The following is a 17,280-nucleotide window of genomic DNA, read 5'->3' as shown; positions in this document are numbered from 1 at the left end:
CATTGATGCTATTCAGCAGCCATCACATGAGACATGGCTGCCCTTTGTAGAAGAGCTGAAGCGATTAGTTAATTACAAGAAAAGTATTTTAATGATTGATTAATCATTTAAGTAATTTCTGAAGAATAAATGTCAAACATTACCTGTTCCCAGCTCCTCTGCTGTAAAGATATGCTGTTTTTCTTTGTTATCAAGCTGAATATATTTGGACTTGTGGTCAGATAAAGCAAGCAATTTTTAGGATGACATGACGGGTCCTCCATTTTCTGACAGTTCTTTGACCAAACAGTTGATTGAATACTTAAGTAATATAGGAAAGCAAGTAAGCAATGGGAGAGGATTTTTATTTTCATATAATTTGTTATTTGCTTGGTCTAAAAAAGTGAAAATAAAAAGGACAATTATTTAGAACTCAAGGTGAAAATTGCTCATTTTGTCCAACCACCAGTCGCAGACACCAGAGTATTCGGTTAAGAATGACATAAAAACAGCACATCTGCACATTTGAGCAAATATATTCAGTAAATATTTGGCTTGATACTTGACTTGAACAGTTTGTTTTCAATCAAATAGTTTATTTATCGTGTGTTTCATGCAGTATTGCTCTTGAAAGTAGCACCTCAGTTTGCAATGTATCAGCTTTACTCCAATGAAAATATGATATGTTTTATTTTTATTCAGTCCCAAGGGTCAAAACATAGTGCTTGGCTCTGCAGACCTTCACTGGAGTTCTTCTCACTAGATTTACAGTATAAATGCATTGACTCCCACAGTCCACTCTATAGATTAGTTATCCCATTTAGATAGAGACCTGGAACTGACATTTCCCATCCCTGGTGCTACAGATCTGGGCTGAATTGATGCTGGGCCAGATGGATTTGTGGCTGGCTGTTGTTAAGTGGAGATCTAAAGCTTTCTGTCACTTACTTACTGTGAGGAGAATTGCCCTAGGAAGACACACATGCAGCTTCTACACACACTTAACGGATTGTTTGCAGCTCTGCAGATTGGGACTGATTGGAAAGGCTGCAGTGTAAATCAATAGCAGCAGTGGTGAAGCAGACCATGGCCATTTCTTTACCTCCGCCTCTCTTTGATTAAAGAGAGGAGGAAATGTCGTCTACCTCCTTCACTATCTTCCTGTCTCTTGCTCGGTCTCTTTTGTTGTGCCCACCAGTTTGCCTTGTGTGTGTGTGTGTGTGTGTGTGTTCTGTTTGCTGACCTTCATGCTTGTGTCTCCTCTCTCTCTTACTGTCTTTTACCTCTTTTAAATAATAAATGTTGGGGCTAAACAATTTGACCAAACATTGCAATTATTTTCTGTAGATTAAACCCCAGGCCTGAATTGCTGGTGTAGATAGTATTATGATAAGTTTGTACCAAGCATAATTACAATTTTCTATCTTCTGTCTTTTTGCATGAAAACAGTCAGATAAAATGATGCAATTGTTCATGGTGTCGTTCCTCCAAAGATTCATCTGTAAAATCTACATATCTTTAACTAGCATTTAATAGAAAAATGAGAGATGTAGCTCACATTTAGAAAGCTATTCCATTAGCAGTATACTTTACATTACTCAGTTATTTAAAAAAACATTCTCTTCTTCAATATCTTTTTATTAATCAGCTGACACATACACCATGGGCTGTAGCTTTAATATATGCAAATGTTTTTCATTGCAAAAATAAGCCTTTGTACAGTCCCTGCTTGTGTCAAAGGATATCTATCATTTTGTGATAAAGTGACTAAGTAGACATGTAGCTAAGGTAACTAACTTTGGCAATAAAAAAGCAAGCAGCTCCTATATTGGTTTGCCATGATGGCAGTTTTTATTCAAGTGGAAAAAAAGATTTTCAGCTTTAGCAGTTATTCACATGAGGGTGCTCATATCAGGACTACTTTTACAGTGTTTCATCAGAAGTTGACTTTGGTAAAAGGTTGGAAATTAAGTAGGACTCTTGGGTCTCAGCACGTTTTATAGTCGTCTAGCCATGCTCCTGTAAAAAAAAATCTAATTCTAGAGAGGTCACAGGGGTGTTTTTCATATGAAATCATTGCAAAACTTGGTGCAGCTTGAGAGAGAAACCTGCCAGTTTGATTTGGATTCTGTATTCCAATGGGCTTCTGCTGAGTATGAGGAGTCAGCTCAGGACAGAGGAGCGATGTTTCCATCTCTATTTAAGGAGGTGTACTGAGAGACAAACTGCCAGATTGTTTAAGACTTGGAAATAGACGAACTGTTCTGATGAAGCTTTGTGTGCTAAAGTGGAAAGTGTATTCAGCTGTCCTCAGATGTTGGTATCATCTGGTTGTCTAACCCTGTAACTTTATCTTTTTTATTTATTTTTTTCCTCCTTCTTTGATGTGCTGTGTGATAAGAATTTTGTGGCATTAGATTTATTTTCTCTTGCCGCCTCTCATCTTCCGTCCTTCCTACCCCACACCCTTCCATCCTGATCAAGTGACACGTTGGCTCATGAGTGAGGTCAAAGGTCAGGGCCATTTGGCTCTCTGTGTACAGTGTTTCCCACAGAGATAATGGGCATTTGAGTTCTGTGTCCTCATTATATTATTATTGTTATTATTATTATTATGTGAGGCGATGCAGTAATAAATGAGTCGAAGACAAATGTAGACATTAGTCCTCTACTTTAGTGTGTAGAGGGATAACCATTCATAACTTGAGTTACTCAACACTGACCTGGATACAGATCCAAAAGCAGCCCCAGAATGTTCACAACACCACACTTCCTCTCCCATATCTGAACCAGTTTGTTGTGTATTTCCTGAGGCTCTCTCTCTCACGCTATCTCTCTCTCCAGCAGAGTAACTAGCCCTCAGGACAACCAAATGATCAATGATCAAACTTCATCAATAGACTCCCTAAATCCCGGGGGGAGTTGTGCAGATATCGATTACATGTGTCTTGTTTTAATTATTGGTGAGTGTGTCTGAAAAGAGTTGGGTCAGCCTCACTTTCAACCACTAGCTATACATGTGTGCGTGTTTAACCCACTGCCCCCCACAGAAAGACCCACATGTTCTGTTGTGCACCAGAGGTCAGTTTGACCTGAAGATTAATTACTTCCTGTGATGAGAGTAGTGGCCTCTTCACCTATTGAACGTGTCAGCTGATGTTCGTTCCTTTGAAGGCATTTGTCACTGACTGACTGGCCTTCCTGCATATTCATTCATTTACTCTCTGCATATTATTTTTATGCATTTATACAGTGAGCAGCCCCTCTGCATATTTAGGCTTCCTGTGCATCATTTTCACACATTTCACACACTTGCCACCAACAACACAGTGTGTTGAGTCAAAAGTACAACTTTCAACTTGGTCTTGTAAAGCAGTGGTTCCCAAACTTTTTAAAACTCTGACACGTCACTACATTTCCAGTGAAAAATGAAACAATGGATATCTTTGAAAAGAACTATTCCTTCAAGTTCAATATAATCAACAATTGTCGCAACAATCTGCTGCATATATTCTCTGCAGATTAGTTGTTTTTTCATATTTAACAGGGTTTTTACAGGAGTGATTTCGATGCTCTTTTGTTTTGAGTGTAATTACTGTAAATGTCACCTCAACTTTTTCATGCAGTTAAACAATGTAGAAAAAAATGGAGATTAACAAATCTTGCAGTACCCTTGGTTTGTCCTTTAGGAACTCACTTTGGGAACCACTTTTCTAGATATACGTGTACAGACTTAAGTTTCACAGAAACACCTGTTTTTGGTTTGTTCAGACCTCTGCCACTGACAGGTCTCTGTGAAGCCCTCAGCAGTTCTGGTCAATCCAGTGTAGCTTTTTCCAGATACAGTTTTCCACTTTAAAAGTCCAACACATTTTGCAAATTGGGTCTTTTATTGAGAAAAGAAGCTGTATTTTGAGGACTGTTAACTGGAATGAACACTGAAACTAATGGAGACATCCAGAAAAGGAAGCTCTATTTATTCAGTGTCTTGGCTGTTTATGCTTTTCAGCAGCAACAGATCTGATTTGCATGTTGGACAAAGTCCCATGCTGGGGGATACCACTGTACAGCGTATTCAAATGAGCAAAATTGCTAACGAGTAGTTTTGTAGAAGGGAGCTGTTATTTTGCTAAAGATGAAAAAACATATGAAGCAATTTTATGAGGATGATTTCAGCAAATTAGAGATGATGGAGCTGATGAGGAGCGGGAGATCACAGAATAGATGGGACTCCATCCCGTTTAACACTGAATTATTTTCATGTGTGAAATGTAGTTTGTTATAATTGAAATATTCATGTCTTCTTCTTTATGGTCACTAGCTCCATAAGAGACTATTTATTCTGACAAACTGGGACTTCATTTGATATTTCATTTATTTTTTTCCCTGTATCAACCATACTGTGGATTTACTCATCACTATAATTGGTGCAGAAATGGAGCAGAAGAGAGTGACAGATCTGTGAGGAAAGTGAGAGAGGGAAACACCTCTCTCTGCAAGATTGCTTGTTGAACTGCGTGGGTATGAATCGGATTTTCTTCATGATGTCATGGGAATAAGAAGTGAAATGAGATTCCTGTCAACGTGTTCATATAGAGCCTGTATGAGTAATAAATTGACAAGGTTGACATAATCAGCCGATATTGGCTTATTGATGATATACAATATAAACATAAATATATGCATATTTGACCTTATTTTTTCTTAATTCAATTCAATATATTTGAGATATTTGAATATTTTTAATTATTTGCATATTTTATTCATTCTTAATTATTTAGAACGGCAGTATCCCAGTGCAAGTGTTACACCATGTTCACAGCCACTGATTTTACACATGAACATCAGTTCGCTTGAGGAGTACGACTGAAGACAACTGTATAATGTCTTATTTCGATATGGAGGGATATTTCTAAAGTCTTTAAAAAATATAACCCTGATGATGTTGCCATTTTGACCATTCAAAAAATGATTTTGTCTCTTTGTATGCAAACATACAAACACACAGCAACACCCTTCTGCATTTAACGTTCCAATAGCTAATTTTTGGGTGAATTTGAACCCTACATTGTTTACGTCCATGTTTGCTAGCTAGAAGTCTTCTTCCATGTCTATGTTGGTACATTGCTACATTTATTGGCACATTACTGCCACCCACTGTCAGCTAGTTGAATAGCAACACCCACTCTTTAAAACATCGCACCATAGCGCTACTAGTGATCAAAACCTCCAGAGTACCTTAAATAACTAAATTTGAGTTATACTTCTATCCTTCAAACAAACAAACAAACTGTGGTATCAGTGTTGGCCAAAATCCACAAATTTTCAGACTCTGCTCAGACCACACCAGTGTGTGCATATAGGGAAAAGTGTGCATGTGTGAGCGTATGTGCCAAAGGCACATTTATAGCTTGAGCATCCTTTGAAGTGCGTGGTTTGTCATTCATGAGCATACAAACTCAGTTGTTTCTGCTCCCTCTGCTCTCCCGCCTCTCTCTATTTGCCAATATATTTGTTATATTTACAGATTATATGGTAGAAACAGAGAAAGAAAAGAGGGAAAAAGTAAAAGGGAGAGAGAGAAGGCTGATTCTCACGTCTCACTGAGAAATTTAATTGGTCTTTTGAGAGTTTCCACACACCTATAATTGTCTCTATGGTTGAGCTGATATCACCTATGACACCACACACACACACACACACACACACACACACACACACACACACACACACACACACACTCTCTCTCTCTCTCTCTCACACACACACACACACACACACACACACACACACACACACACACACACACAAATACATAAACCTTATCCATACCTGTACACCTGCTCAAGACATTAGCATGCAGAGCAGAATATTCATGCCCTAAAGCATCATGGGGGATGGACTGTCTCCGTGTGAGTCAAGGTTTAAACATCAAAGGCCAGCTCCAAAGAAAGTATATGCATGTCACTGTATGTGCGTGTGTGTGTTTGTTGTCGTCAATCTAAAGGTCACATGTGTGCTCTTGCAACTCTACTCTTAATCAGGAGATATCTTTTCTGGTTCTTGCTCAAAACAGGTTATGAAGCAAGCCCACTTCCTGTCTGATATTATCTGCTCTGATAGTGAACATACCTCACCTCATATTGGTTCCCTTTTTGATTTCCTGTCAAGTTTATTGTTGTTGTTGAGGCCTCCATTTTTGTAAAAAAAAAAAAGAAAAAAAAAGCCTTTGATTTTTGTCATTAGTTGGTGGGAATTTCAACAGACTTAACTTCCAGTCACTCAAAAAAGAAAAACGTTTCCCTCTAAAAAAGAATCCAGGACTACAAAGGTTTTTCCAGTTCCTTCGTCCCTGTTCCTTTGAAGACAATGCTCTGCTTTGATGTGGCCTGAACTTTGCTGCAACTTGATGCCAGCTTTAATATCCATGGTGAGAACAAGCAAGTGGAAGGCTTTCATTCTGAAATGCTGAATGAAAACTTTGCATCCAAAATGAGATTCTTTTTTACCACTTGAAAGACATTACAGTTCCTCATATGAAATGATGAAAAAAAATGACACCTCTAAAGACTAATTTTTAGCTCATGTTAATGCGCAACAACATTTTAAAATTGCCTGGGGTAATGTTTTTGCAAATGGGAACTTTGGTATCAAACTCTCACTGCCTAAATCTTAGCTTCAGCCTATTAAGTGTCAGTGAAAACTCAAATCAGTTTTCTGTTTGTAGGTTTAGAGACATTTTGCCTTCCACCACACTGACATGAAGTGTTAAGAAATGATCTATATCCTTCTACGTAAACATAAATTCATTATTTTGAGTGTGTATTTGTGATAAAAGGCTGCTGCTTGTCTTGAAGTACACTTTTATTTTACCTCCATAAAGACCTTTGCTGAGATACAACCACCATGTCAGTGTAGTCTTCAGCGTGCTGTGCGATAGTAAAGTGAAGTATAGGCGAGGAGAAACTGTCAGACTGTAACTGAAGAAGAGTTCAAACAGAGGGCATCGCTGCTCTGCCTGCTGGGAGGCCTTTCATGACGTTTGACCCCTTTACTTTTCAGGGCTTTAATAATAAAAAAAAAAAAAAAGGGTTTTGATCCCAGGAAGGGTGAAGAAGAGTCGGACGCAGAAAGGGAGGGACACTAGCTGTTAAAGATTGAGTCAGACATCTCTAATGCAAAATAACACTTGATTGTTCTTGCTTGAAAGAGGCAAAGTCAACGAATGACCCAGAAAAACACACCATTAAACTTTAATGTAAATGTGAGTTATGGTAGCAGTAGTTGTCCATGCACACACATAGACAGCTTTTCTAACCAGAGCTTTCCTTCACGTTGCTGCAGCTCCTGAGGTTAATTAGGTAGGACATTGTCTGCATATTTGACTAATCCACCAAGAGTCTGCATTCCTGCAGCAGCACCTCTCCTCCATTATCTAATCTCAAGTTGCCTACTAATTCTATTTAAACTCTGCAGGCTGGCGTTATGCTCTTAGTGAGAGCACAGAAAACAATGGAGATGCGATATGGCACCAAGCTGAGTCCTGGAATTTATAGGTGGGACATTGTAGAGCAGAATGGGACACTGATAGGAAAACAGGTCTTGTTAGGGTGATTCACCAAGTTCAAGTCGTCATCCAATGTGTGGCATTAAGGTTTTTAAAAGGTACAGTCTCAAATATGTAAATTTGGTAGTTTGAAGCGGCAATGAACACAATTCATCTAATTCTCTTGGTAATAAAAACCCAATATTAAGCACAACAGAGCTGTATGGTGATATTAAAGGACAACTGTGCGAATATCTACAGTAGAATAGAAAAATACCTGCCATGATTAAACCACTATACCACAGACTCTTGTATTTGATATCATTTTAAGGGCAGCCTCTTGAATTGTGGATGTTGATAAAACTTGAAGTGGTTCCTTCCACATGAACAGGAATTGGAGTGGTTTTGTTTTAAATTCCTTCCCCTGAAACTAATGATTCACAAAATGCTTGCTGAAGTGTTAAAGCACCTACTAGTGACACCCACTGCCGGTGTCACTACAAACACATACGTAAGTGTGTACTCTACGACATGGAAAGGTGTTGTCAACACAACACCTTGTTCAACTCTGGCCTTCACAGTGAAGCTCATGCACAGTGTGAACAGCATTTACACAGTCCCTCACAAAGTGGCCTCATATATTTGTTTGTGCAGGTTGTTATGAAGGTTATGTGAGTCAGGGTTTGACTGCTGTGGCTATGCATTAATACGGTGCGTTTGTGGATGTGTGGGAGAGGTGGATTGTGTTTGGGGCTGTGCAGAGCGCTGCTGACATGAAAGACTCTTTGTACAGCAAGTTTTAATGAATTGGTGTGCAGATGTTTGAAGGTAACAGCACTGGTGCATATACGTGTGGGTGTGTGTATGTGTGTGTTCAAGTGTGGGTTTGCTCAGTAAACAGCTAGTAGATAACAGCTTAGGGGCGCGTATGGAACAAGCTGTGTAGTTTTATGAGATTAATGAGGTATTTAATTAGAAACACTAAGCAGAAAAATTGAACATTTTGATAAAACTCACTTAAATATTACAATGGCACTTTAATGCTCGTTTCAAGGAGGGAATGTTTACTATTCATTAAAAAAAGCTAAGGAAATGCATTGATTAATGCATTGAATATTGATTAAACAATAACACTGGATGCAGTTGGATGTGGGTAATTTAAGTGACTGAAATTACATTTCTAAAAGCTACACCAGGTACCGCAAAATTAGTTGAACAATAAAATAATAGCTGAAAAGAATATTGCATTTCTTAGTTTTTGTATTCAACACATACTGTATATCCTTATCTTTAAGCAAAAGACAACAAAAACGTTTCATTCTTATAATGAATGTTTGTGAATCTTGGGAAATCAAACCCTATCCACATTTGCTTGACAGCTGAGGAGAAACTGGCATTAATTTCTGCCTCCATCACATTTTCCTGCAGTCTGTTGTCTCTCTGCCCTCATCCTGTGTCAGTCTGCTCTTCTTAACAACCCACCCCACTGGTTGTATAGGTCAGCGCTGAAAGGGGTCAGCAGGCCAGTGCGATCAATATGGACACACATACACACACTCCGAGTGTGTAGAGAGCAGATGTCCCAATAGAAACAAGCTTGTGCTCTCGTGACCTCTGATCTGTTACATACATTTGTAATTGTTGCTTTTGTACTGATAATACTTAGTTTTTGTGTAAAAATGCAGCTTCATGGTCATTTTTTGGACCTTAATTGATTGGAGGGTTGTTCTTGTTTGATAGTTATCATTTCTTTCAGCATTAACTTCAACAAGATAAAATATTCTTCATCTGTTGCCTCAGCAGATGTGTTCTATCTATTAGTGTACACTGTGTTCTCTCTGTGTGTCTGTACGCGTGGCCACCCTTTAATACCACTTTTAATTTGGGTTTAATTGTTTATTTGTGTGCTTGCACACACTGTAACGCCACTGATCTTGACCACTGTGTAAGCCCAGTGAATGTTCTGCTGCTTCCACAACACTTAGCTGTTTGTGGGAAGCTTAATCTCCAGTCTCTCAAAGGGTAAAGTTCATCTTGAGACACAGAATTCATTCAGTTGTAGGGAAAATAGAATTTAAATTGAAATTCATCAATTAATTGAGTAAAAATAAAATGGATTGGAATGGATCCTTTAAAATGGATTTTGTTAGAGGAAACACTTCCTTGATTTCCTCTAAGAAATTCAGGTCATTGAATAAAAGGAACATACAGTTTTAAGGAATTAAAACAAATTACTGATGTTTAAGTATTCATTTCCCAGGATGCCTCTTTTCTGAAATCAATAACACTAGACTTTTTGCAATTAGATTCCGGTGCAATTTAGAGACTGCAGAGCCTAAAATAGAGAGAAATGCAGAGGGAAAAAAAAATGCAATAACGTATGTGAAAAACTCTTACCGTATATCAGCAAAAAAACAATTTTGCAGCCCTACTTAATGTGTTTCAGTAACAGATACTGTGAGACACAAACTTTGCTCCCCATATCAGAAACTACTGTATTCAGTCGTCTTAAAGAAAAAAGGTAATTCAGTTGCTCGTAGAAGTTATGTGATTCAGCTTTTCAGCCCAGAGCTGCTCAGACTGGAATTCAGCTAATTAGTACTTCTCTCTGACGCGCTCGGAGGAGCTCATGTGAAATAGAGAGGTCATATAATTATAGCCCTGGAAAAACCCTGGGCTGTATGTGTGTAATATGTATGAGTGTGTATACACGGGTGTGTTTTAATGTGTCTGTTACACCTCCAGGCTGTGCGTATCTGGTGATCCTTATGAGATTCTGTTTTGTGTGGTTTTATTTGCATGCTCAGCCTTTTGTGAGTACAAGGGCTGACCTCCCTCACTTTCTCTATTTGCCAATATGATGAAATGAGACTTAAACTCTTGTGGCTATAACTCCGAATGAGAAATTATACTTCTTGCCTCAGGACCCAATTACAGTACAGCAAAATTGTTCTGTGTGAAGAAACCGCTTAATTGGCTGAGCATATTTTGTCATTTTCCTGGTCTAAAACGGATCAGGTGTACCAGAGAGGAAGAGGTACCTATTCAAACAAATTGATAAAATAAAATGTAGAATACCCAGATTTGTGTAAGAGACAGTACAAAAAGTGACACTGTGCCAAAATTGCCTCACAAACAACACTTACACCTGGAAACAGGCCTTGAAGAGAGTATCACTTGTTACCAAACACCAGGGACGTCAGTCCTGAAAGATGAAAAATTTCAGTGTGTGTATCTGACCCTGACTTCTGACGTATCTGTGTATCTGTTTCTTTGCAGCATGTGGAAGGGCCTGAATGTCAACTGCACAGACAGCTCAGGATATACACCTTTACATCATGCTTCACTTAATGGACACAGGTAAGACTGCACACGAGTATTTATTAAGAGATATTCATCAGTCAGTCAGTTAGATTGAATGTGAGTGTGTATGTTTTAGGATGATATCTAATCATTATTTTCAGTGTTGACTAATATAATAATAGATGTATTTAATTTATAAAAGCAGAATGGAAAATACTCATGAAACACAATCTTTAAATTTGAGAAGGTGACAGTGTCGGATTAATCGTATTTTTTTATTTCATAAATTACTTCAACAATCAGTCAAAATTAATATTGATTCATTTTCTGTAAATCCACTGAACTGTTTCAGTATTAATTTACTGGAGTGTTGAAAGGTCTTACACATAAAAAAAAAACTGTGTAGTCGGGGGAAAAAGTGAGTCGCTGTTTTCTTATTTCTGCTGTCTGGTGAAGACAAAGTATAATGGCAGACATGGAACATTATCGATTATACGGTCGTGTTTTGTCCCCCTGATGAATGTAAGTTCAATATCCACTCTCCTTTTAGCCCTGCCTTTGGTCTCTTTCAACTCCTTAGGCCAGTATCTGGATCTCTAGTTATCTGCCCAACGATGTGTGTTCACCATCATGTCGCTAACTGTGTCTGTTTGCCCCTTTTGCCAAACAGATGGTGTTTAACGGGGTTTAAGATCTTTTTTTTCGCCAAAACAACTGCCTGTTGCAACCAGTAACAACTCTGAGAGAACAGTGAGGCTGAATCAAAACAGTAAAGTTGACGGCAGGTTGACGTTGAGCTAACCCTCTTGTGGAGCTGCAGATTCGACTTCGAAGCGATTTTAGAGTGGTCTGTAGAGTTAGACCATTCTTAATTTTGCTCCTAGCAAGTTAGACAGATTTGCAAAAAAATAAAAACCGACTTATTCTAAGGGTAAGGGTATAGTTAGCTAGCCATTCTGCCTCCAAGCTAGCTCCGGGGTCGTCCTTCCATGGTAACACAAGCTAATAAGTGTTTCCGTGGCAACGCAATCAGTGGCACCTGCTGCACAGTGGCACTAAACAACAGGAGGGAAACGTCGTGAATAATTTGTGGTTTTCTAACGATATTAAGAAAGAAAATGGTATAGAATAATGGTGGTATAGGTAATAGAGACCGAAATAATCCGTTGGAAATATACAGCAGTGAGGACATCGTCAGTCGTGTTTTTATTTTTTATTTTTTCGTGAGTGTTAGCAGAAGTACTGAGCCTTGCGACATTAGGAGGCCACAACCTCAGCTCCGCTACAGGTCTGGACTGATTTAATGCTAATGCTACTTTTTGTGTTGCCACCTTCTTGTCAATTTCCCAGTAAATTGTCCTAGTAACTGTTGAATTCTTTCTGAATCTAAATATTATCTGTTGGCGTGAAGGGCAACCATGTTTTTTTTTTTTTTTTTTTAAGTTTTAAAAGTCTTAATATAACCAAAGTGACAAAGTAGTCCTACTCATCATTGTTAAGAAATGGACATTTTTTGTGCAATTGATACATATGAAGTCTGACAATTGATTTGGTCTAATCCCAGATAAGCAGCATCATTCACATTGTCACCGAATTGTCTTTTGATATGTTGTCATTTTAAAAATATGGATTATAGTCTTTTTAGATAAAGTTCGAAGGAATAAATAAAAAAGGGCTCCAAAAATGACTTTCCAGGCAGAAATATAATTTGGTGGCAGGCAGCACATTTCTGAGTTGATCTAATGAGTTTTAACCACGTTTCATTAGATGAAGACTCACAGAATTTAGAAATAATGTCTATAATCTATAATCTTCAAATTAAGTTAAATTGTACTTAAATGCTTTTCATGTAATCACTTTAAAACTAGCTGGCACTGTCTCTGGGTTAGGACACAGTATTGTGTACTCTGTGGCAACAAAACCAACTCTCAAGTGCTCAAAAATGCAAAAATTAAAACATAGTATTTCTGCGTTGATTGAATATCGAATATAAGTGTCTACGTCTGTATGGGACTACAGTGCAGCTGCCTTTTTTTCATTGGGGCTGCTGAGAAATCCGTTACACAGTGTGGATTAGCTGCGAACCTCACTGCTATCACAGTTTGACGGAACTGAAGGATTAGTACTGTGTTTTGGGGGCAATTATGTGGATTTCCTCCTTCAGATCAACTGGAGGAGAGGAGGGAGGGAGAGAAAAATGCAACCTCAGAGTGAAAATTAGGCCGCCAACAAAAAACTGCAGAGGAGTGATTTAAGATTTAGGTGGGAAAGTAAAAAAAGAACTGGCAATTAAGATAAAGACAGGAGACACTTGGCAACAGGCAGTTCTGTATTCAGAGATTTGTGATTCAGGATGAGTTTGAATTGTTTTTGAGATCATTTTAATTATTTTTTTGCAACATTAAAAGCTTTTCAGTGTGGCACACATGCTGAATCCAATCACCAAGAAGTTGAATATTGTCATGTTTGACCCTCAGATCCTCCCTGTGTGATTCTGCTGCTGAACTGACACTTAAACCTGAGTGAAATCTGTGAAAATATAATACATTATTGAAATTAACAAAGCAGTTCATTAAGGGTCCTCTGTGCCACTTTCACCCCTGCTCCTGGGAGAGGTTTTGCCCTTCTCTGTTCTCTGTTCCTCCCCCTGACATTTCGAATGCAAATGAAGCACTTCACCTTTTCTCTTCAGACAGGGGTGACAACTTCAGCCGAAGGCTTGCTAATATGAAACAGTAGCACTGACATTACTATCTAGCTGTAGCTAAATTGATTTCCAGCACAAACCCCAGCTCTGATTGGTCACTTTGTCTATTTGTGTAATGGGGATTACTTTATTAGAGGGAATGTATTCTGCAATTTCCCTTTGGGATTAATAAAGTACTCTGTCTGTCCACCTGCCTGCCTGCCTATCTCTAAATAACATTGAGGCAGTTGCATTCTGTCAATTCTTGATTATTTCCAGTTGAACTCCTTATTTCCTATGTACTGTTCACTCACCCACAGGCTACTGTAATTACCTCAATGACCAAAGAAGTAGGGTCTCTGAGGAGGTGCTAACTTGTTGCTAGTCAGGGCACACGGCTCCAAAAGAAAAAGTCAAAAGACCAATTATTAATCACAGAAACTCATTGCTGCACCCACCTCTTGAGCTTTAAAGTTTTTTTTTTGTACGCAAGGGGAACAGTTTAACTATCAGATGACAGCGAAAACAGACACTGAACTGATAATTAGAGAACAGACAACAAATTTGTTTAACCAGATATCAACAAGGTAACAAGGTATGAGACCACCAAGTGCTTGCGTTACTAGTTTGACTTTATTAAGTTTTATTTCCTTGTATAAGCAAGTCAGGGAAATTTGGTGAAGTGGTTAATTGTAAAATGTGTTGACTTTACACTCTCAGCACCTTTTGGGATATTTCGGTTTAAAATGGAAATGTGAGAATATTCCATAATATGAATTGCTCATCTCTGCTTCCTCCTCTCTCTCTTTCCATCCCTCCACACTCAATCTGTTGATCTATTGATCTGCATATGTCTGTATCTGCCTTCCTCCTTCTCTCTCAGGGATGTGGTACTGAAGCTGCTACAGTTTGAGGCGTCCACAAATGTGGCGGACAGCAAAGGTTGCTTCCCGCTGCACCTGGCTGCCTGGAGGGGAGATGTGGACATCGTCCGTATCCTCATCCACCATGGACCCTCGCACTGTCGGGTCAACCAACAGGTAAACACCGCAATAGCATATCATCTCTCCTCGGTCTCACTTAAGACCCTAACTCTCATCCTGAAAGGATCTTTATTAAGAAATACTGTGGACATGCAAGGAAGCAGGCAGGAAGGGAAATGGTTTAGGAGGCTTTCAGTCAACCCCAGAACCTTAGTTCATGCCAAATGTTGGTGAAATCCACCCTGCTCAGGTGTCCTGCGAGGCACTAGGCCTTGGCCCGTGATAATTTCTGGTACAAATCCACACAGCCAAAAGATGCGTAAGGAATGCAAATTTTGAGCTCGTGATAACACAGCTTGCACCTTTTGACACACTAAACAGCTCTTCTGAGGAACCAAGACTTGACTTGGGACCTAAGTTAGACTGGGTTCCAATTATACTAATACCTGAAACAAACAATATGTTAATCAAACCTTTCTTCATGTTACTGTGGACCTCTGAGCTCCCACTTATGATAAATCATTCAATTTTGGCTAAAAGAAAGACTTTTCCTTTATTTTGTAGCTGAACAAGATACGTAGGTCTCATCCACTAAATAAAAGCTGAGGTGTACTTCTCAGGGCATGTAAACCAGCCCTGCCACAGGTCGTCTCTTTTTGGCTCCTGTCCAATAGAGCTGATTCTTTACAGTTTCCACTGATCTCTCTCTGATAGACATATGAGCGTTTCAGCTCTGGGAGCATTGAGCCTGCCACTGCTGTCATTCCTCATCAGCAAAAATGACCTTTTTCTCCTCCCTCGCTCTTTCTGTCCATCTCTGCTTGCAGCATATTGATTATGTCACGGTTCACTGATGCGCTGCTTTTTAAGATGAATATGAGGTGTTTAATCAGAAGTGGTGGCTAAAATGTTAATGACTAAGATGTCTTTTTTAATATTCCTGCTCCTAATGGCGGTGGAGTAATAGACCCCCCAGGTTATTGGAGCGTTATTTACTCTGCCTAATAAGCGCATTTTCCTCTGTCACCATTAGCCAAATCATTTCCCTCTGAGAGTTGTTAGAGCCTAATTGTTTGCCGTGATAAATGGTGTCCCTTGCCCTTGAATTGAAGAGGTTTGTCAGCAAGTATACACGAGTAATTTTCTTTTTTACCCTGTCAATGATTTGTAGAACTGAGCTGAGCGGGCTGCTGTGCAGGCAGAGTGAATACACACACAGTGGAAGCTGCTGATTGAGAAGATGTTGTACATAGATGCTGACTTCAGAGAAGTCGCTGTGTGTGTGTGTGCTCTTGTACTGTGTCATTGAAGCCCATTTGAAGATCTCCTGTCACAGGCTTTTAGACTTTTTCAGTTTGTGGTACACTGTGCAAAACTTTCAATCCATGTTATTTATTTAATGGTTTGTTACATTTCCTAGAATTAATTCAGCAAACCTTGGAGAAGCAGCTTCTCTCTGCTGTTTGTGTGTAGGAGGTGAGACTTGTTAGCTATAAGGCATAATTTCCCAGTCAAAGAAAGCTAACAATAGACAGTGTAATGCTGTTTTGTCAGTATTTGGTGTGAACCATGCAGAGATGATGTTTTTTTACATTCTGCCAACATCTGCAAAGATTCAAGCTGTGGCTCCATCACAGTTTGGTCTATTGAGTAACAGTTTTTCTTGATCAGTGGATTTCTTAATAGTGTGGAATCTAAAGCAAAATAGTGATTTTACAAGGATGTTTTTGCTGTTCTCCAGTGTTTTAGGGAAGATTGTGTTATAATGCCAAGCTTGCAGTGCTGTTGTTTGGGTTAATGTGTATAAAGAGTAAATACGGTTAACATACATATAGTAGTTTGCATATCTGCGTTTATGCAAATGTTGGATCCATACTAAAATTTTGACAATATAGTGTTCGTGCCAGGTTTGAAACAGCATCTTGCTCTTGATAACAGATCATTCTAACCTGGTAATTTATCTCTTTCTTTCTTTTTTTCATTGTGTTTATCATGGTTCATTTGCTCATTTGCTCATTTTTTTGTGTTGCAGATTTTAAAAACTAGGGACAAGAAGTCTATTTATACATGAACAATTAATTACTGGAACACAGTGAACAAGTCAGGGAATCAACTGAATTTATTTTTAATTTGATCTTCGTAATTACTTCAAATGTGCTATATGGTCTTGCTTTGCTTTTTTTCAGTCTCGTACAACAAAGTTCTGTCAAACATCTCTGGATATGTAACAGAGGCCCAATAATAATAATTTCACAGGTATTCATGAATATTTGAAATATAGTCTGCATTCATTAATTACGGTGAAGTATGCATATTCATTAATTGAACCTTTGTAAGCAGTAAATGCCTTTGGGAGATCAAATGACGTTGTTTGTAAAATACACATTTTTTAAACTAAGTACAAAATAAATGAATATAAATATAAGGATTAAAGGGATTCCTTTTGGTTAGGTTTGAAAGTTGGCTCATATTCATGTGCATCTGTGAAGTGGAAAAAGACTTTTGTTGGGAACATTTTTTGAATAATGTAATTATACTCATCGCCTTTCTTGTATCTCTCTTTGTATCTTATATCCAAGTTTGAGCCTTGCTTATCAACAAGCTGCCGATGACTGGTTATATCTCTCATGTCATCAACAATTCCACCTCCCCTTCTGCAAAATAAACACAGGGGAAAATGCTAAGCTACGGAGCGAATGTTAGCAAGCCTGCTTTTTGACATTCTTAAAGGTGCAGTGTTTGTTTTCCCTTAAGCGCTGAATTTGACAAAACATTGATTTAGC

At 38.6% G+C, this 17,280-nt stretch overlaps 1 protein-coding gene across 3 annotated transcripts in view; it reads left to right on the top strand.

Annotated features, from left to right (window-relative positions):
- Positions 1 to 17,280, top strand: part of anks1b (ankyrin repeat and sterile alpha motif domain containing 1B) — a 215,992-nt gene that overhangs the window by 41,198 nt on the left and 157,514 nt on the right. For all 3 annotated transcript variants that reach the window (XM_056367040.1, XM_056367039.1, XM_056367041.1), the window contains exons 2-3: positions 10,805 to 10,885; positions 14,398 to 14,554. In XM_056367040.1, coding sequence (XP_056223015.1) covers positions 10,805 to 10,885; positions 14,398 to 14,554 — 238 coding nt within the window. The remainder of the gene's footprint in view (positions 1 to 10,804; positions 10,886 to 14,397; positions 14,555 to 17,280) is intronic.

The sequence above is a fragment of the Seriola aureovittata genome, chromosome 22 (assembly GCF_021018895.1).
Source record: "Seriola aureovittata isolate HTS-2021-v1 ecotype China chromosome 22, ASM2101889v1, whole genome shotgun sequence".
Classification (NCBI taxonomy): domain Eukaryota; kingdom Metazoa; phylum Chordata; class Actinopteri; order Carangiformes; family Carangidae; genus Seriola; species Seriola aureovittata.
The sequence above is the reverse complement of the archived record's forward strand: the minus strand, read 5'-3'. Positions and strand labels throughout refer to the sequence as shown.